At 42.9% G+C, this 22,433-nt stretch overlaps 1 protein-coding gene across 3 annotated transcripts in view; it reads left to right on the forward strand.

Moving 5' to 3' along the window:
• The window catches only part of lig1 (ligase I, DNA, ATP-dependent), an 83,418-nt gene that overhangs the window by 25,309 nt on the left and 35,676 nt on the right, over window positions 1–22,433 (forward strand). For all 3 annotated transcript variants that reach the window (XM_083781400.1, XM_083781401.1, XM_083781402.1), the window contains 7 exons: window positions 8,218–8,384; window positions 8,847–8,923; window positions 9,295–9,386; window positions 11,107–11,206; window positions 11,730–11,815; window positions 17,209–17,324; window positions 19,480–19,575. In XM_083781400.1, coding sequence (XP_083637526.1) covers window positions 8,218–8,384; window positions 8,847–8,923; window positions 9,295–9,386; window positions 11,107–11,206; window positions 11,730–11,815; window positions 17,209–17,324; window positions 19,480–19,575 — 734 coding nt within the window. The remainder of the gene's footprint in view (window positions 1–8,217; window positions 8,385–8,846; window positions 8,924–9,294; window positions 9,387–11,106; window positions 11,207–11,729; window positions 11,816–17,208; window positions 17,325–19,479; window positions 19,576–22,433) is intronic.

A 22,433-nucleotide genomic window follows, 5' to 3' on the forward strand; every position in this document is an offset into this window, starting at 1 on the left:
CATTGGTTCGATTCCCGCTCAGGGCACTGTGGGTGCTGGCGGCGTGTTTCCTCCTCCGAGTCATCAGTGCCCATACGAAAGGGCCTTTCTGTGTGGAGTTTGCATGTTCTCCCCGTGTCCCCTAGGGTAGGTACCCTCACAAAAAACATGCAGTAATCCTCGTCTCTAAACTGCCTCCCCCTGGCCAGCCGGGGCTCCTGGCTGGAGGGGAAAGGATCTGGTTGGAATAACGTGTTCCTTTCCACACGCTACGTCCAACCAGAGAAACTCCCCCCTGTCAGGTGCAAAGGAGCAACTTGGACACTCAGGCATGAAGGAAGCATGAGTTCAAGTCCGTTGCTCTCCCCATGTCCCCCATATATGGGGACTAGGTTGGCGGAGGGTATGTAGAGCCCAGGATCACATTAGATTGTTTATTGTTTATTGAATGGATCCCCATTAGCTGACGCCGTGTGACAGCTAGTCTTCCTGGGGTCCATATAAAATACATACGGTAATTACAAATGTAAATTCATGAAAATACATAACAATTTATTCTATAAAATTAATTGCAACATAATGAGAATAACATTATGGCCATGTGGTCAGCTGTAGCAAGTGTTCCTTTAAAGCATATTTGAAAGATAATTTATGTTGTGTTATTAATGTGAGGTGGTAACATGTTCCAAAATGATATTGATCGATACATAACTGTTTGTTTAAGGAGGTTCGTTTTTGGAGCAGGGAGTGATAAATGACCGAGGCTTAGGGCTGGGCGATATGACGATATATATCGTATTTTCGATAGAAAATGTCTATCACGAAAAAAAGCTATATCGCTTATATCGCCGTTTCGCTTTACGGCAGTATTTTACGTCACAGCGCTTATATACGGCATGCCCAGCAGCCCACCGCGCGCACTGAAAACAGTGAGCCAACACCTTTCGGATGTCTTCTCTATTATATACTCTAAGGCCAACACGACCACAACACAAGCCGAGGTGGTGCTTGCACCTAAAAGAGGGGCAACGTCTTCCATTGTATGGATATGGAAGTGGTTTTGATTACATGAAGGGAGATGATGGCTGACGAGATTCAGAGCGGTGTAAGGGGCACGTTCGGAAATACCACACCGGAGCGAACTCATCTATCAGTTTGCATTGCACAGTGTGCCTAGTGCGCTATTTCCGAACGCGCCCTAAAGTAACCGGTCATTCACTGTTATAAATGCAGGTTTCATGTTGGGTCAAATTGATAAATTGTGTGAGCCACGCATGTTTTACACAGTTGAACAATAAGCTTGTCCGTCGTCGGGTGCACTGCAAACTTCTTCCAAGACGAAGACGTTCCTCTTACCTGTGCAGTCCTCCTGCTGCGTGTCTGTCTTGTTTTATTGTTCCAAATATATTATTCCATTTGAAAAGTCCTTAATTCAGCAACAGCTTACAACAACAACACAAGACGCTGACTTTGTTGTGATCATCAAAAAAAAAGGAAAAGAAAAAGCCCCACTCGTCCCAGACTCCCATACGCACAGCTGGGCATGGAGAGTTGACGACAAGATCGCGTTCTCTCTCACTCTCTCTCACTCTATCGCCTGTAGTCAATTAAACATCGTTAAGCTGCCCAACGTCTTTAACAAACTAAACTATAACTACAACAGAACATGTTGATTCCCTATACAGAGCTTAAATGAACTGAAACAACTGTAGTGACAAACTGTGACATGAGATATTTATTTTTTCCTTAAGCCAATTTAATGCAGACACAGGCCTGTACTTCTGTGTCTGAATGGCAACGTCTTATTTCTTTATTTTTTCTTTTTAATTGGCATAATAATAATTATTATTAATAATACTAATAAAACTTTATTTGTATAGCACCTTTCATGACATGAAATGCAGCTCTCAAAGTGCTTTACAGAGCAATGGAGAAAAAAAGAAAAGCAAGGCAACGACATTAAAAAACAAGCAGTGATGCAATACAGTGAGGACATGAATAACAAAAAATAAAAGATCAATTAAAAGCAATGTTGTAGAAGTGGGTCTTGAGCTGTGCTTTAAAAATGTCTACAGAGGCTGAACAATTGAGTTCAGCCTCTAATTATTATTATATACATTTTATTTTGTAATATTTTTGTACTTGCTTTGGGCCTGTCTGTGCATGGGAAGGGCATCAGTATTATATTCATATAAGTAGACTGGATAATGTGAATTTAATTGTTTTTTGAGTGGTGCAACCATTATAGACAGCTATGTGTGTCCCTGTCCCTGTATCCGAGCACGGAAATAGCATAACTATTGTCACCACCAAGTGTCACTGTTGTGCAGCCTAACACAGACAGAGGCCAGGGAGGAGAGCTTGTACAGTACAGTACAGTACAGTACAGTACAGCCCAAGTACAGTAAAGTACTCGACCTGAACAAAAATCAATTCTTTTAGATAAAAAAATAGGTATCGTAAAAAATATGCTATATCGTGAGTATATCGTTATCGTGATAAAATAAATTCTATATCGTGATATGAGATTTTGTCATATCGCCCAGCCCTACCGAGGCTTGCAATTCTTTTAATAACTGTTTGAAAAAGTAATCTGGTGTTTGATTAGAAATTGTGTTTCTAACAAACATGAGGACACTGCAATGGAGTTTGTTTTTGACAGATAACCAGGACAGGCGTTTATGCATATATTCAATATTTGTGCGAGTAGAACAAAGAAGTGCCAGTCTAGCAGCTCGGTTCTGAACAAGTTGTAGTTTGTTCAGGTCTGCTTGAGTCGCCGCTGACCATACAACAGTACAATAATAAAGGTGACAAAACACCAATGACTCAGGGCTCCAGACTAACTTTTTTCACCACCGTCCCGGAACCGTACCAAAATACAATTTGAACCGTCCCGAAGTAAATGTATACCGTCCCGGGGAAAAAAAGTACAAAAAAGCACCACTCAAATTGTGAAATGAATAACTGTATTCCTATTGTAATAGAAATACAATTAAGCAAAACAAATAATGTACTGTATTGAATACATGCAGACAGTAGTACATTTGTTTGGCTTCATGTTTCTTCTGTAGATACACTGATTTAGTCAAAATGCTCCCAGATGAAAAATAGGGCTTGGTTAAAAATGTTAATCGAATTAATCTTAGGCTTTGTAATTAATTAATCTAAATTAATCATATTTTAATCGCATATCAATATTCGACCTGAGAACAGTGATATTTATTTTCAAATGGATTTTGTTATTTTGGTGTAGCCTACCAGTGAATCAATGAATAGTGACTACAGTAGCTTATAAAACTTTGGTGTAGGCTACTTGATCAAGACCAACAGATAACGTGCAGCAATGCAGGTATATGAATACTCAAATGTCTATTACATGGTTGGCATGAGAAAACAAATAAAAACAACTTTATTAGGGGGAATACTAAGATGAAGGATCAATATAATAATAATAATAAATACAATCAATAAAAACTGTGGAATGAGAGCGTTTTGGGGTGTGAATTCCACAGTGTTGGGGCAGCAATTCCAGAACAATCTGAGCATTAGAAAACATCTGTTGCTTCAGAGGATATATACCAACATATTATTTAATGTCGATGCCAGCTAGCAAGCCTAGCATGGAAGCTAACGTTAAACGTTGGTGATGTAGTGTAGCCCCATGTCCATATGGAACCTTTCTGTGGCACACAACCATGGTTTTATCCAAGCTTCCAACCGATAGTTTTTCAATCTAAATGTCCCATCCACGGGGCAAAAGCAATATAATTCCTATGATTCCGTTGGGTGAATGTAGTGTGTGCGTTGTTGTTGCTGTTGTCAACTGTCTGACTCTGACGGCACGGCAAATTCTCATGCTGCTCATCGCTGCACACGAAATGCGCATTTTCAGTGTAAAAACTCCTCTCGTCCCGAAACCGTTCCGAATGAGATACATTTACGTCCCAAATAGATATTTTACAGTCCCCGGGACGTCGGGACGCCGTTAATCTCGAGCCCTGCAATGACTGTATCACTTGACCCATGACTGAGGATGTCAAGTATGTGGAGCACTTCCTGACCATGGCTATACCTCTACCCATCTTAGTTACAATGCCATCAATATGATCCGACCATGACAATTCACTGTCCAGTAGAACTCCAAGCAGTTTAGTTTTCTTAACCTGTTCTATTGATATACCGGACATTGATAGGTGCAGCTGAGGGTCACCAATAAGCATATGCCTGGTGCTAAAAATAATACTTTTTGTTTTGGCAACATTCAGTGCTAGTTTGTTATTTTTCACCCAGTTAGATACCCTCTCAAGATCCAGATTTAAATTACTCACTAACTCATTTAATGAAGGGGCAGTACTATACAGAGTTGTGTCATCAGCATACATTACCATATGGGTGTTCATAGCCACACAAGGGAGATCATTAGTAAAAAATAATGAAAAGTAAAGGACCCAAACAGCTTCCTTGAGGAACCCCACAATAATTATACTTGCATTCGGATAGGCTACCATTAAAAAACACTCTCTGTGATCTCTCCGATAAGTAGCTCACCATCCAATCAAGTGCCATATTGCTAAATCCATATGTTTTTAGTTTAGATATCATTATGCCATGGTCTATGACATCAAATGCAGCACTAAAATCAAGCAAGACAGTGCCAACCATCTTCTTGATGTCCATTTGAGTCAGCCAGTCATCAGTCAACTGAGCTAAAGCAGTTGACGTGGAATGACCATGCCTATAAGCGTGCTGGGAACTAGTGATCAATTTGTTATAAATAAAATATTCTTGGATTTGCTTAAAAACTACCTTTTCCATTAATTTACTCAGAACAGGGAGTATGCTTATTGGCCGACTGTTTGGCCCTGTGAATTGTTTCTTTTTATCCTTGGGCAAAGGAATGATCTTTGCCTCCTTCCAAGCCTTAGGACAAACTCCATAAGTTAAGCACCTATTAAAAATGTGACTAATTGGATTTGATATATAGGATGATGCAATTCTTAACAGTTTACTGTCTAACATGTCAGTACCAGCAGGTTTGTCACATGGCAGTGATGACAGCAAGTTTTCAATGTCAAAGCTACTTACTTGCACAAAATCAAACTTACAGTTTTTACCATTCATTATGTTATTTTCAATTAATTTGCATGAGGAGGAGCCATCAGATGGTGACATATTTTCTCTAAGAGTTTCAACCTTGCTTGTAAAGTAGTTGTTAAAGTATGTGGCAATTTCAGCTGGTTTAGTCAGAAACTCTCCATTAATTTCAATAAATGAATTAGTCTGGTGTGCAGATCTTCCCATTATTTGATTCAATATTTTCCACAATTGTTTTCCATTATTTTTGGAGTCATTAATTTTATTCTTATAATATTCTTTCTTTTTGCTTCTATTTATTTTAGTGACATGATTTCTTAATTTACGGTATTCCATTCTGTGAGACAGCAAACCAGATGAGTCAACCAACTTTTTAGCTTCGTCACGTTGCCTCATGATTGATTTGAGATCAATGTCAATCCAGGGGGCGCCATTGGCCCTGACAGTTGTTTTTCTGACAGGAGCATGTTTGTCTACAATCTGCAAAAATGATTTCATGAATATCCCCAAAGCGACTTCTGGGTCCTCCTCAAGACAAACAGTTGACCAGTTAACATTTTTCACTTCATCAATAAACAGTTATTGATTAAAATGTTTATACGACCTCTTATGTATAACCAAGCAAGGTGCTTTTGGGACCTTAGTTTTCCTTTTAATAGCAATAAAATTGTGATCAGTGAATCCAAGAGCTATCGATACTGTTTTAGTACATTTTTCAGGAACATTTGTGAATAGGTGGTCAATACATTTGGATGATTTTAGCCCATTCTTATTCATTGTGATTCTTGATGGTAGGGTAATGGTCTGTGTAAGGTTACATGCATTAGCTACAGCAGTAAGTTTCTTTTTGAGAGGGCAAATACCTAACCAGTCGATATTGGTATCGCCAGTCCAATAAATCTCTCTATTTTCATCACTAGATTTATCCAGCATCTCACAGATTGAATCTAAGTATCTTAAATCCGCACTAGGCGGCCTATAGCAACAACATACAAGTATGGGTTTAGTCTGTGGCAGATGGACCTGTATCCACAGTGCCTCAATTTCATCCAGCATCAAATCATTTCTTATTTTGGCAGGGATATGATTCTGCACATAAACAGCTACACCTCCACCATATTTATTCCTATCCTTCCTAAATAAATTGTATCCATCCACGCCCAGTTCTGAATCCTCAAAAGAGGAGTCAAGATGGGTTTCAGATATTGCCATAATGTGAATATTATTTGACATCATTATATTGCATAAATCTGGGATTTTATTTCTTAAGCTGCATATGTTTAAATGAGCTAATAACAGGCCTTTGCCTGGTAAATTAAAAGTGGACGAACCCATGATAAAGTTCAGCATTCATAATAAAGAAAAAAATTACAAAAAGTACGACAACATCAAGCCCTATGTTCATGATTATAAAATTATCAAAACTACAACAAGGCATATAAAAATAAAACCTTTTGTCAGTCATTATAAAATTATAAAAACTACAATAAGGTACGAGAAAAAAGTACTGTCTTTCAGTCATTGTGTGTGTGTAAATGTTCACATGGTCGGGTCATACCTCTCATAGCAAGTCGTTCAAACATCGAATTTGTCCAGCTCACTGATGTCATTTATGACAACTACTTTTTCCTCTTCTCCATTCAGCTTGATGAGCACTTTGCAGCTAGCAGTCCATGTAGCCTGAATTTTGTCCTGTTTTCTCAAATAGCGTGCCTGTTTGGCTATCTCACCGTTCCTCTTGGTGAGGTGCTCATTGAAAAAAACATCAGACTCTTTCAATTTGCTACGCTGCTTAAGGAGCGCAATCTTGTTCTTTCTGTTAGTGAAGCGAATGATTATCGCTGGTGTAGCTCCTTTGGTTCTACTGGGCAGTGTGTGATAGGCTTCGAAGTCGCGCCTGTCAACCGAGATCTCCTAACTCTCCAGGAAGGCAACCACCTGATGTTCCAGCGATTCTGTCTCGGGCTCAGAGGGCTCTCCCTCCCGCCTTGCTGTGCTGTTCGCCACGGCTGTCGCTCTGGCGTATGACCGGTGTCTGGTCTTCAGCCCGCTGATGATCAGGTTGTTCATCCGGGAGTATTGCTCCAAGTCATCCACCCGGTGCTCCAGCAGTTTAATCGTTTCGTCTTTTTCGGTGTTCAGTCTTTTAAGTGACTGCACTTCTCCCACCAGATCCATTATTTTCTTTTGTTGGTCGAGGACTTTAGAGATTTCTGCCGACATGAAGTCAAGAGATTTTTTAATCTCTTCCATCTCGTCCTCCTCAAAGTTGGCAGTAGCACCCCTCTGGCACTGCTTTGTTTTTTTCTGCTTTCCCGACGGCATTCTGCTCGTCTCTTCCATCTCGTCCTCATCAGAGTAGGCAGTAGCACCTCTCTGCTTTGTTTTCTGCTGTTTCCCGACGGCATTCTGCTAGCCTGACGCACGGCCCGAAATAATCGAGCCTCACCCGACTGCAAGAATAGCCTCTTCTGCTACCTGGTTCCCGGCTAGAAACGAGCCTCACCAAGCACAAACAAATGGCTTAACTGGTGTCAAAACGTTATCGACCCAGTGTCAAAAGCAGATGTACACAATTGCAGCAGTTCACAAACATAAGCAGAGTTCCACAGAGAGTATCACTATAAAGTAATACAAAAAGTGAAAAGACAGGTGAATGCACGCACAGCACAGCACAGATAATTGACACAGGGGTGAAAAATGGGTTACAAAATCGTGGGATAAGAATTATAGAAAAAAAAATGAATTAACTTGACTAAATATTCCTTTGGCACAATAGTAGTTGATGATTATTATATTAATTAATTCCATACATCCTTTTGAACAAATGCAAAAATTGTAGGAGATTTTTGCCGTGGACAACTTGGACCTTACCCTACATTCAGAAGCACAAGGGAATGGTCATAGTACACACACACACACACACGCGCACACATTCGGATGCCTCCCTCCTTCCTACACACATACCCATTCTTCCACCAGCCATCCAGTACTTGCTCCCACGTACCAAAAGCCTTAATTGCCAATCTTGTGGCCTCTATTCTCCTCTGCTCATCATGGAGCCTGAGTCTGTCTCTCTGTCTGTCTCTCTCTCTCCACTCCTATTTACCGTCTCCTCCTCCTTTACCGTCTCGTTGCCAGGGCGACAGTTGGACAAAATCAAGGCGGAGGCGCAGGAGAAAGGAGACCTGGGCCTGGTGGCGGAGAGCTCCCGTAGCAACCAGCGCATGATGTTCCAGCCCGCCAGTCTGACGGCGGGGGGCGTGTTCAACAAATTGAAGGAAATTGCCAGCATGAGCGGTAACTCGGTGAGGCACGCAATAACATTTTCATTAAAGAAAAACGGACGCTGCCAAATAAATGTTTTTCCACTCAATTTGCCTCGTGAAATTGCGGCTGCAAGTTGCAACCCAGGTTTTTTTTTTTCATTCATTTTGTTCCTCTCAGAGAACCAGGCGGAGATGCCGATCTGTGTTGTTGGCGTGGCGAGGAAACTTGTTGTGTGCTTTTTTCTTTTTCCTTTTCTGTTTCAGCTCGAGGTAAAAAAGGCGACAGTTCCTCCAGGGCTGCTTTCCCATTTTCCACAGCTCGCCGTGAATAAGTCGTCAAGCTTTAGGAATGATTATTATTATTATTACTCTGAGACCTCTTCTCAGTGTGAACGTGCAGAGTGTTGTGCCCCACGGTGACCTCTCTCCTCTCCTTTGTATTCTGTCTCTCCCCAACCGCTGCGTCTGTGAATCTCAATTTTCCCTCTCGGGCTGCCTCAGGCCATGAATAAGAAAATTGACATCATCAAAGGCCTCTTTGTGGCATGCCGCTTCTCCGAGGCCCGCTATATAGTCAGGTAAAAACACACACACACACACACACACACACACACACACACACACACACACACACCATCTCTGACTCACAGTTTATGCATGGCCTCGCATGCAGCACACACACACACACACACACACACACTCACTCTCATTCACACTCATGGCTGCATGCATGACTAGAAATGCACACACACATGAACACACACAGATTAACTCTTTCTCATACATACTGGATAGTATAGTGCCAGAAACCGACACGTGCAGCTCATGCACACGGCACAAAGCCACGTGGTGTGTTTTGTCTGCTTGAGTGTCTAGCCGCGTGGTGTTTCAGTGGCTTGGTTGATTGACCATCTGATTGGCTGTCTTTGTTGATGGGCTGGATTGACAGGTCCCTGGCGGGGAAACTGAGGATCGGATTGGCCGAGCTGAGCGTCCTGGCGGCCCTGAGTCAGGCGGTGTGCCTCACTCCACCTGGACAAGGTAAGAGCAGGAGTGGAACGTAACTAAGTACATTTACTTAAGTACAATTTTGAGGTATTTATACTGTATTCCCAACGTCCAGTGCTTTTACTTCTACTCCACTACATCTCTGATCCAAATATTATACTTTTACTCCACTACATTTATTTGAAAACTTTAGTTACTATTACAAAAGAAAATATACATTACCCACTTCAGCCCTATATACCGGTACTGTACATTTCGGCCATTTGAACATTGCCGATCCACAAGCTCACAATGCGACGCATTGCGGCCGATGTAAACAAATGCTATGTGTGTTTGTTGGATGGATCCTACAAATTGACTATGGAGTTCAGTTGTTTTAGACAACTTTAGTAAGCCCAAGCCCAAATACGCAACTACACTTTTGGAAACAAGCCCCCCGCTGAAAAACACAACTTGAAAATGACCAGCATTTGCCGGCTACAGAACAATCAAGCCCAATGTCGCTTAGTTCTTTTTATTAGCAGACTTGGCAACTATGACGATGCATGACAAAGTATAACCATTTCCATAACACATTGTAAGACCAGCAGGTCGTTGCTGGCCAAAAATTGTGTTATTCATGCTCATCCAGACATCCAGAGACCATCTGTGCCCCCACCAGCCCGGCCACCGGGGCTGGGACTGGAGAAGGCCACTGGACACGGTCGCTACTCACTAAAACTCACTCAAATATATATATATTTTGCTGCGGCGCGGGGACTGCAAAACTGGCTGAACATACTCTTCTTCCGCTTGGAGGAGTCACCCCCCCTGTTCACTGGGGGGTGGGCGTCAGTTTCCAATAGGAACACATACACGTGTGTCACGTGACACGGGTTTTATGGGTAATGGAGTCAGAATATAAGCTCAGGAATTTAAACAGCGCTGCGGAGGTGATTAATCTAAACATATTAATAAAAAACGAGCAACACGCCACAGGTCGTTGTGGTCATCGCTCAGAATTTAATTACATCACGATCTGTGGTGTGGTTCTTCTAAGGGTTAAGTAAAACATGTGAGTACTTGTTCCATCACTGGTCATGGTTTGGTATGCAGCGTGCGCTCAGGCTCTGATCAGACCTAGCATCAACCTACCACACCACTAACACTGACGTCAACCTTCTAATTCATTCACAGCTCATTGGTATTCATGGCCTCGCTCTGTACATTTTTGGAGATATGCCTTTTAATAAGGGTCAATTAAACTACAGGGTTTATGGGAAATTTGCCTTGATCAGTGTCTTGGCAAATGTTTTTTTTTTCTTTTTTTTTTCACCCGCTTTCGTCTCGAATCTGTTGCATATTTATGTCACATGCTATTTTAACCTGTTAAGGCCTGAGGCCGATGCAACAAATTCCTTCAAAATCTGTAGTTCTTGCACAGATTAAAAAAAGTTTTTGTAAAGAATAGCAGATGTACTGTACAAGCTCAAAGTGTGGCACGAAGTGACATGCCGCAAGCTTGTACATTGCCTATTATTTTATAGCCAATGTAAAAATCTAAAATTACAAGGATGTTTTCCCGGTTTTAACAAGTTAAACAAGATGGTCAATTAGGAGCATAATTGTGATTCTTGTGAATATCACAGCAATTTATTTTCTTTCCTTTTTTTCCCTCCTTTTTTAACAGCCCTGTTCCACCTCCCAAACAACATAAGATGATGTAAGAGAAAAGCTTAATGAATAATGGTGTGTGTGTTCTTCACCCGCGCAGATTTCCCTCCCGCTGTGCTGGATGCCGGGAAAGGCATGAGTGCGGAGAGCAAGAAGGCCTGGATAGAAGAGAAGAGTCTCATTCTGAAGCAGACCTACTGGTGAGCTGATGTCTGTTCTCTTGATTATTTTCCCAGATTGAGGTTATTGATCGAAACGGCGATGTTCAACGACTCATAACTAAAGCGTTGCTGCCTTGCGGCTACAATATTAATGTTTCGGTGACTTATCAATTTTTTGTTCTGGTGCAATGGTCGTGAATTTTGGGGTCTTCAAAATGAAACTTCCGGCTGGCTAAATGCAGCAAGAATCAATTCTGGCAGTAAATTACTTAATGATAACCAGTAAGACGCCCTGAGGGCGAAAAGCGACGTGTCACGAGGCATGACGGACTGACTGCCATATATGGTGGCGTGACAGACGGACTGCTGACAGGTTTTGCAGGTTTTCATAGTAATCTGCGACCTACTGTCGCAATAACATTATTATAAAAAAAAAAATGGGTTAAAATGCTGATGCTGAAGTATTTAGTTTGAATGAAGAAACTTGATATTGGTCGATAATATGTATTTGGTTATAAACTTTTTATGCCTCTTTGATATGATATCTCCTCTCCTGTTTCAGTGAGTTGCCCAATTATGAGGTCATCATTCCAGTCATGCTGAAGGAGGGCATAGACCAGCTGCCCAAGCACTGCAAGCTCACTCCAGGTAAGCAAGACCCCCGCCCGCCTGGGGGGATTTTTGTGTTATCCTTTTGGCATAGCTTTTGTTATGTCCTGCCGTACTGTTTCCCAAACTGGCAAATAAAATGTTCAATCAATCAATAACTCAGGTTGAAGTAAAATAATTGCATTTTTAACATAATTTTGCATAGTTTTGAGGTTAAAAGTAGGGTAAGTGATATTTGTTAGTTAATATATGTATGTATGCATGTATGTATGTATGTTATGTATGTATGTATATATTGTTTGTTTGTGGTTGTTATTCTGATAGTAATCAATCATTGGCTACGTTTACATGGGCAGTTAAATCCCCTTTTCATTCCGAATAGAAGTTCAATCCTATTAAACGTTGTCATGTAAACACCTACAAAAACTTAAATCCGAATGAAAATGCTTGATGCGATTTAAAAACCATTCCGATGTCACTGGCCGGATTATTCCGATGTTCAATGCGATTGAAAGAAAATTGGACTCATGTATACATACACTGCTTCGGATGTAAGTTAATTCTGGTCTTTCTGAGCATGCTCATTTCTAAGGTGCTCCAACTCCAAGGCGCTCATATCCGAAGCGCGCCGAGAGTTTGCACATAAAGCGGTTATTTCGTGCATTTTGCAGCTCCAGAAAAAAAAAACGTGGAGCAGCAGCAGTGATGATGATCCCCCTGATCTGTGAGTGTTCAAAGATCCAACCGTCCCGAGTTGATGATCACTCTGATAATGTTCAAACATGTTTGATATAGGTTATATAGCCAGCCTACACACACACACACACACACACACACACAGTCCCAAGAATACGCTATTATCGCTATAATGTCCATCCTATCCCTTTAAACTTGTATAGGCTATATAGGCCTATTCCAAGTTGCAACCAAAACGTCATGAAACATAACGGCTTTGCAGTTTAATTGCATTGATGAGCTGCTGCAATCAATCTAGTATTAAACACCCAATTTATTCTCTGGTAGCCTACTTTGCCCGGAATATATATATTCCGGGCAAAGTACATTATGCCATAATGATGTGGCGCTGGTGTATCGTGCAGATAAGCTATGCATTATATGCTTTATGCGATGTACAAGACCACAGATGGGACACGTTGTCAGACTGTAGATCAGCGCTTAGCCTACAAATAAAAACGAGATGATCACCTTCCCAGCGGAGAAGGGGAGCCGCAGCGGGTGGGGAAAAAAAGACGGTAAACATATATGCCCGCCCCTATCCAACCACCAGCAGCCTCAAAGTTACTGCGGAATGAAATGATGGGATTTCAAAGTATCGTCTTTCGTCTGTAATGTCTGTAGCCTATTGTTGAGACAGTCATATAATGAATGAACTGCCTATATTGTGTCCAACAGATGCCGTAGTTTCACGTGAATTAACATGTATCATGTCTTATATCACATCTCCTTGTAAACACTCGTTCAGAATGACCATTTCCCATATAAACACGCAGCAAAAAACATTACTTCAGATTTATTTTATTCTGAAGTATTTATTCGGAATGATCAGCCTGCATATAAACGCGGCCATTGCTATAGACTAGAGTGTTAAAATATTTTGTGTTGTTGAGGTCAAAGCACTGTATGTATTCTGATAGTAATCAGTGTTTGTTCAGCTCTGCAGCTATATAGTACACAGGAAATAACATTTCGGTGGGTCACCAATTTCAGCCAATCAGGAGAACGTTCATCAGCTTCAATTTTATAGTGTTCCAAGTGTTAATTTGTTTCATTACTCTCAAATTAGCCCTTCACTGCCTAAGTCCCTTCCCAACCCGTTCTTGTCCAATAGGCACATTAGCAGCGAGGAGACATGTCAAGCTGTCCTTCTCCCCCATTGAGATGCATGTTAAATGACAGGGAGTTCTCCATAAATAATCGATCATTCCAGTAGCAAAAGCTTCAAAATGTATTCTAAATCTAGTCAACCAGGCCTGCAGTAGACTATGCACTGGACAAATGTGCATGACATTATTTCAATGAACTAGAAATATGAGGGGAGAAACGGTATACAACAATCAGTTTTCATGTTGCACAGTAATACAACAGTGATTAGTATTATTGCCATCACCTGGGTGTCGTGTAACTTTCCCGACGTTAAGCTGTGTATGTGTTCAACAACACAGCCATGCAAAATAACAGACAGTAGCAATGGTTGCTAAACTATTTGGATTGGCATTGGACTATTGCTTTTTTGGGGTGGCGTTTAACGAAGGGCTAATTCCACTTGTTTAACCCGTATCCGAGATCTCACTCCTGATTGGATAAAATTGGTATCCCGACCTGACAATGTACTTAATGTTTACTAAAGAGCTGGAGAGGACGCCTGTCCTGAACAAACACTATAGCAGTAATTGCTATCAGAATATAGAGCTATTTAACACTTTTTTATCAAAATAAAATGACTTACTGCCCATTAAAACCGGGAAAGCATGCGTGTCATTTGTAAAATCTGCCTCAGGTCTTAACACATTGAGTACGCCGACTGCCTTCAAAATATAGGCTATAGAATACCGGAGGTGTCTGATCGCTTTTACTTTGAAAGCCATGAACCGGAAACACTTTCCTAAAAAAGTTGACTTTACAAAGTGACCTCAACATCCCCGATCATCTTAATATATTGTTTTACGCTCCAAAAAGCGTTCATATTTTGCGGGAGAGACGGATGAGGAGCAGAAAATAAGCGCCAGCATATCGCTCTATTCATCACCACGGAGAGCGCCCTGGATTAGGAGCTACGAGTCATTCTTTCCGTCTCGCTAACGTGGGAGTCAATAATAAGCTAATAGTTGCACTGAGCGTTAGCATACGGCAAGCGAAAAGCGAAATGCCAAAAAAATAAATAGGAAAAATTCTGAATATTAATATCTCGCCCCGCATCGCTGGGATGTCGCTAGGACGTCCTCACACGTCCTTAGAACTCTACTCTACTCTATCCTATGACGTTCTCAGGCGTCCTACGTGCTGTAAGTGTTAATGGGTTAATGGGACAACAACATTCGGCAGAAACAACACCACGTACTTGAGTTTGTGTGCCACTAGACTGGAACTCTACTAATTAATTAGGGGGGGGGGTGTGTGTGTGTGTGTGTGTGTGTGTGTGTGTGTGTGTGTGTACAAAGGACGATCAGAAATCAGCAGAGAGTGAGCGACGTTTGCACGTTTGTAGGCCGAATTGAAGTGGACTCGGCCCCTGGAAATAAAAACCTCTGGGTTTCAGAGGCTAGTGTGCCACGGAAACACACACACTGTAAAGCAAGCGTCCTTGAATAGCTAGAAAGCTGTGCTACAAGTCTGATGTATTATTATTGTTATTTAGTCTCAACAGGTAATGGCGCTACTTGAGACTGTTTTTCTTTCCGCTGGAGACTGGGCAGTCCAATGCGTAGTGTATATTCTTCTTTTTTACTGAGACAGAGTAGAGATGGAGCATGCAGAGTTAGGCAGTACATCACACACTGGGCAGAGAGAGAGAGAGAGAAATTGAACCTGTGCCAGAACTAGAGGTGCATGATGAGCTTCCACAAGCATGGTTGTACTTGTAATACACTGCTGCTGTATTGACCTACTATTTACTGAGGCGGATTCTGCTAAATGCCTTCTAAACCATCAGTTTCAGGCCAAGGAGGACCCCCAAAATATGCATTTGGCCCCCCATCTGAAAATGTTTAATGCCAGGGACCCCCCTCCAAATTCTTTTAAAAGATTGCAGATATATAATAATAATAATAGCTTAAATTTATATACCGCTTTTCTAAAAACCCAAAGCGCTTTACATAGGAACACTAGGAACAGACTTTATTAAGAAATATATATATATATATATATATATATATATATATATAATATATATATAATATATATACGCTCACAGAACGGGATAATGTACTTTTTTCCATTACTAGATGTAGTGGAGTCAAAAGTGCAATATTTGTCTTTAAAATGTAGTAGACTGTAGAGTAAAAGTCTTATGTATCCAACAATGCAACTGCTCAAGTAAAGTACAGACGCTCAATAAATGTACTTACTTTTTTTACTGTCCCCCACGAGGCATAAACAACAGCTAAGAATGGCTAGTTCTCGTTCAAAATATAACCAGCATAGGATTGGCCTCTTAATTATGCCGTGGTCATAGGGATAATGACCATTGGCACACAGAAAATCGGGACCGGGAACACGTACAAGAGCGAGACAAATTAAACTTGCTACTAGGTTTGCTCTCCACAGCCCACTCGGGCTCAGGTACTTAAACTGTCAATTGGCGGTTTGGTCTGAAAATCTACCTGGCTGATTAAAAAAAAAAAGATACAAACGCTAATGAACTGCTACTGTGCCTTGTGGTGCAAAAAAATAAAAACCCAAAACAAAAAGGTCACGTTGGGGATAATAGCTGGATAATGTTAATGGCGTCGCTAAGCTCCATATAGCTCCCACTGGAGGCTCTATTTTATTTAGTATGCTTCATTATTTACGGCTACATGGGCTGCTGCTTACCGCCCGGACCACAAATGGGACTGAATGGGCGTTGAATGAATCAACAACAATACAGAGTCAAATTAAATCCTCGGTCAAATTATTCTCCCGACCACTGTTCTTTTTTCATGAAGCTGAAAATGGTGTTCACGCTGTAGTCGTCGTTGTAATGAACCTGTCCTTGTAGCTGAGCCACATGCACCGTAGCCTCAGTGTTCTGGCCATGTCATAATACAGGGGTTCTCAACCTGTGGGCCGCGACCCCTAGAGGGGGGGGGGGGGGGGTCGCCAAATTATATAAAAAAAAAAAAAAAAATCGGGGCAGGGGTCGCGAGACATGGGCAAAGCATTTCAGGGGTCCCCAGCCAACAACTTTGAGAACCCCTGTCATAATAGGTGGACATTCCTTGTTCTGGCCACGTCATTGGGCATTCTGTGAGAATGTGTTGCTCCATGTTGTCGTGAGCTTGTAGATCGTCCGGTCGATTTGGTGTAGAAGGAAAAAGAAGACCCCTGAGTTAGTATAGTTGAGCCCTATTTTTAAATGCTCATGCTACGATGTCCCACAGCAAGAATAGCTGATGTACAAGCTGAAATTCCTGCCCCAAAATGGGGACGCCAGGTTCAAAGTGCTTAAACACATTTTCACACAACCGCAAACTGCAAAACTCACCAGCCTGCCCGCTCTGCGCGAGAAGAGCAAACGACAACGCAAAAGCGGAAAGTTCACCTCAGGCAGCCGAACTCCGAACAATGACTTCACTAAGATATTCATGACTCATGAAAAATGGACGGCTCTAGGAGTCGCTGAGTGTTCTAGGCTTTTTTCTTTCCGTCTTTCTTTCTTTTTTTTTTTTTTTGCCCTTTGTCTTCATGTCTTATGGTTTGGTTTTGGCACCCAGGCGTGCCTCTGAGACCCATGCTGGCCCACCCCACCAAAGGAGTCGGAGAGGTGCTGAAGAGGTTCGACGAGGCCACGTTCACCTGCGAGTACAAGTACGACGGCGAGCGGGCACAGGTGCGTTGCGTGGGAGAGCGAGCCGGCGAAGGAGAGCAAATGTTTGTTTGTTTTTCTCCACGCCTACGGTTTTACATATATGCCTTGATGCTGAGTTGTGTATGCATATAGCTTTTGGCTGCTTTATGCACAGTATGTAATATTTAATTTATGCAAGGGATTATGAGCTGGGGTGGTGAGGCTCATGCATGCTATTTTGTGTGTGTGTGTGTGTGTGTGTGTGGTGTGTGATTCTCAATCTCAACTGAGGATAATGTAAGTGGGCATAATACTTTTCATAATAATAATAATTGACAAAACACTATGATTTTATGAATTGATCGATTTGCCTGTCTACTTCCTGATTGGGTTTTTTTTTTTCAACCAATGACAAAGCTTCTAGGAACATCTTTGAATGCAGATTGTGGCCCCTAGATGTGTCACAGAGAGAAAAAAAAGGGTCATTAAAATGTTGACATATTATTGCTTATAGCTACTTTAATTTATATTAACATTCATATTCAAAAAATATGAAAAAAAGAATAACCTTAAACGATTACTTTTTTTATTGTGTTACGGATAAACTACAGTCTGTTCCGTTGACTCAAGCTGGAACACGATCGATTGATCATTAAAATAAGCTTTTGAGATCCGCAAAACAAATCCGCAGAAGCACTGCGCTGTTGTATTGAGAGGCAGAAGCACAATGCCATGTTGTACCCCCAGGCCTGGCTGGTGGAGTTCAGAGAGGACACGGAGAGAGGGACACCAGGTTTCAGACAGACAGAGAGAGAGAGAGAGTAACTGGAACAATATGGAGAGACATGGACAGAGTAAGAGGCAGAGAGAGAGGTAGAGAGATGGAGAGTAAATAGAACAATACAGAGGGAGAGGAGAGCATGTTTAAGCCTGATTTATACATCGCGATGCGGTGCCACCGTGCAACCGGAAATTGTCCCATCTACTCATAGATTGGCAATTTTCAGACTATACATTAAGCATGAGACAGGTGAGGGGGAGGGGGTTGTAGAAAGATGGTTCTGTTACCTCCCCACTCCTCCTCCCTCCATCCCTTTCGGCGGAGTCGTTAATTTTTCTAAAGTCATGCCAATAAGCTGCTGCTCTCTCAATGTAATTCAGTGACTGAGGGAGAGGAAAGGAGGGAGGCATGCAGGCAGACAGACAGAGACAGACAGACAGACAGTGCCTAAGAGCAGAGAATAATTTTACAATGTAGGCAATTAGCAGACGCTCTTAATCCAGTGACTTACAGTAGGCAAGAACAACACAAGGTAATAATACATCAAATCCATAGATATGGTCATCTAGGATCATAACGGGTAAACTAAGAAGCCTAAGTAGAATAGTAGAATACCCGTACATTGAACCATAAACACTATAGAATGCTATAGAATGCCAGATCAATATCTGTCTACATAACATGCTATCTAAATTACATATTTTTCAGCAGGGGTGAAAGTGGCTTCATGTTCTTGCCGGAACTCTCAAAGATTAAAATAGAACGAGACCTTATGCCTAGAAACTGAGATGTTTAAACAATGGAGACAGACAGACAGACGCACACGACAGGCAGGCAGGCACACACCAATTGGGCGGAGAATGAGTCAGAGCTATACAATGACGTCTGCTTCTGTGTCTGCTTCTGTGTGTGTGCGTTACTTGTGTGGGTGCACTGCCGCAGAAAGCCAGCAGGGGGACTCGCAGGCTGCACACAGCAGGTCAAGTTGCAGTATGTGTGTAAAATACACACATGCACTACATGTGTGATATGCTGTGCACATGCCATGATACACAACTGTCGCCTTTGTGGGTGGAGCTTTGGGAGGAGGGGGGGGGTCGTATTAGACGCCCACGGCTGCCTGGCTCAATGCATTATTCACACGCCTCTTAAAAGGATGCGTCCAAAATTCACACAGGTCTCCTAAGGGGCTGTAGGGGAGCTTCATCAACAACGCGCGTCTGAACCGACGCCTCTGAAATGATATTGGTTAATTAAACACCCTCCTCCCCCTCCCCTCCTCTCCTGTCTTCTCTCCCTGATTCTCCCCTCCTCTCCTCCTAACCCCTGCCCTCCTCTCCTCCTCCCCTCCCCCTCTCTTCCCACCTCTCCTCTCTCCTCCTAACCCCTCCCCCTCCTCCTCTCCCCTGGCAATAGATCCACATACTGGAGAGCGGAGAGGTGCGAATCTTCAGCCGTAACCAAGAGGACAACACCAGCAAGTATCCAGATATCATCTCCCGAATCCCCAAGGTACACCGCTGAAAGTCACTGCACACGCACACGTGCGCACATGCACACAGGCTTACGTTTGTAGTACTATACTTGAGGACGTCACATTGTTAGTACAGTGTTGAAGATTGCTGGAAAATGGCAGTATGACGCGCTGCCACCTCAAAATGGTCCTTTCCATGTGTAAACCTGACTCTAAAAAAAATGTTTTAACAATAAAACAACCTTTCTTTTCTTGTGGGAACCAGGAAAATGGTCTATGTCTATTTATCACATTTTACTATACTCATGGGGACATTTGGCCCTCACAACTACATAATTGCGACACTAGGTCGCAGATGACTATGAAAACCTGCAAACATGGAGAAGACTGGATCATCACCTAGATCTGAATATATGGAGCCGGCCAGCAACTCTACATCTGACCTCAAACCCTTAGATCACCATCACCGTATATGGAGCTGACCTGTTCTGACATTCTATATGTTGATCCCTCCCCACCCGTCCTTTGTCTTTGATCGTGTTATGTACATTGGCTATCTTTGCCAACATCGCATGGCTTAGGTGGTGGTTAAGTTGATTTCTATGAGCTACAGTACATGCTACAATCTTCTTGAAATTATTTGACAACATATTAAAATAACCTATACAGACAGAATGGAAGATAAATTAGTGGTTTGATTTTAAAATAATTTACCGGTAGTTACATAAGGATCTAGGTATTTGTACTCGAATATGGAGTGAAAAATGTACAAAGAATTCCGGAAATTTGTGTCTGGAAAAGTATGGAATTTTATAATGGAAAATGGGTAGGAACCCAGATAACCATAAAGCACAAAACAACATACACATGAGGTCCCCACTGTACACAGAAAACCAACCTATTGACTGGACAGTTTGTTTAATGCCTGCAATTGCAGAGGGGACGAAACTCCTGCTAAAACGAACCCTTTCCCACTCCAAGCTTCTGTATCTTTGCCCCGATGGCATGAGGTCGAAGTAGCAATATGTCATCAGTGTCATTTGTTATCGAAAGTGCTACATGTGTGATTGCTTTATCGTTCATGTCAAAGTGTGGTTGTGGGAAGTAATACAAGCACACATGCACACATGCACACATGCACACAACCACGTGAATCTATTCTACGTCCGAGCATAGACATGGTAACACCCCGCCTGCCTCTGATTGGACTACTGACACTGTCCGTCTTGCCCCCATGGTCTCACCAGACTGTCCTCCGAGAATGCCAGCTTGGCTTGTAACTAAACTTGTAACTTTTATTTTTGTAGAAGAGGCAAACTAATATTGTTTATGCAATTTGCTTTGTTTGAATAATTGATTGAACGCGTACGAACAAAAATAAAGTAGTATCCTCCACCTCGGAGGAAATTCAGGAATCTCTATGGTCCACCCATATAGGCCCCCTCAGTCATGGAGCTCTATGGTCCACCCATATAGGCCCCCTCAGTCAGGGAGCTCTATGGTCCACCCATATAGGCCCCCTCAGTCAGGGAGCTCTATGGTCCACCCATATAGGCCTTCTCAGTCAGGGAGCTCTCTGGTCCACCCATATAGATTCCTCAGTCAGGGAGCTCTATGGTCCACCCATATAGATTCCTCAGTCAGGGAGCTCTATGGTCCACCCATATAGGCCCCCTCAGTCAGGGAGCTCTCTGGTCCACCCATATAGATTCCTCAGTCAGGGAGCTCTATGGTCCACCCATATAGATTCCTCAGTCAGGGAGCTCTCTGGTCCACCCATATAGATTCCTCAGTCAGGGAGCTCTATGGTCCACCCATATAGGCCCCCTCAGTCAGGGAGCTCTCTGGTCCACCCATATAGAGCCTCCCCTCAGTCAGGGAGCTCTCTCGTCCACCCATATAGGCCCCCTCAGTCAGGGAGCTTTCTGGTCCACCCATATAGACTCCTCAGTCAGGGAGCTCTCTGGTCCACCCATATAGACTCCTCAGTCAGGGAGCTTTCTGGTCCACCATCCCCTCAGTCGGGGAGCTTTCTGGTCCACCATCCCCTCAGTCAGGGAGCTCTCTGGTCCACCATCCCCTCAGTCATGGAGCTCTCTGGTCCACCCATATAGACTCCTCAGTCAGGGAGCTCTCTGGTCCACCATCCTCTCAGTCAGGGAGCTCTCTGGTCCACCATCCCCTCAGTCAGGGAGCTCTCTGGTCCACCCATAGAGCCTCCCCTCAGTCAGGGAGCTCTCTGATCCACCATCCTCTCAGTCAGGGAGCTCTCTGGTCCACCCATATAGACTCCTCAGTCAGGGAGCTCTCTGGTCCACCATCCTCTCAGTCAGGGAGCTCTCTGGTCCACCATCCCCTCAGTCAGGGAGCTCTCTGGTCCACCCATAGAGCCTCCAGGGAGCTTTCTGGTCCACCATCCCCTCAGTCAGGGAGCTCTCTGGTCCACCCATAGAGCCTCCAGGGAGCTTTCTGGTCCACCATCCCCTCAGTCAGGGAGCTCTCTGGTCCACCCATAGAGCCTCCAGGGAGCTTTCTGGTCCACCATCCCCTCAGTCAGGGAGCTCTCTGGTCCACCCATAGAGCCTCCAGGGAGCTTTCTGGTCCACCATCCCCTCAGTCAGGGAGCTTTCTGATCCACCATCCCCTCAGTCAGGGAGCTTTCTGGTCCACCATCCCCTCAGTCAGGGAGCTTTCTGGTCCACCATCCCCTCAGTCAGGGAGCTTTCTGATCCACGCATACGCTGCCAAATGGGTTTGAGTGGCGTACACATTGCATCCTTTAACACTCTGTTCCTGTTACTGAACCTCACTCCACCACTCTTTCTCTCTGTATATCTCTCTCTCTCTGTATCTGTCTCTCTCTCTCTCTCTCTCTCTCTCTCTCTCTCTCTCTCTC

Source organism: Protomyctophum parallelum (genome assembly GCF_964188405.1).
Source record: "Protomyctophum parallelum genome assembly, chromosome: 14".
Taxonomy (NCBI): domain Eukaryota; kingdom Metazoa; phylum Chordata; class Actinopteri; order Myctophiformes; family Myctophidae; genus Protomyctophum; species Protomyctophum parallelum.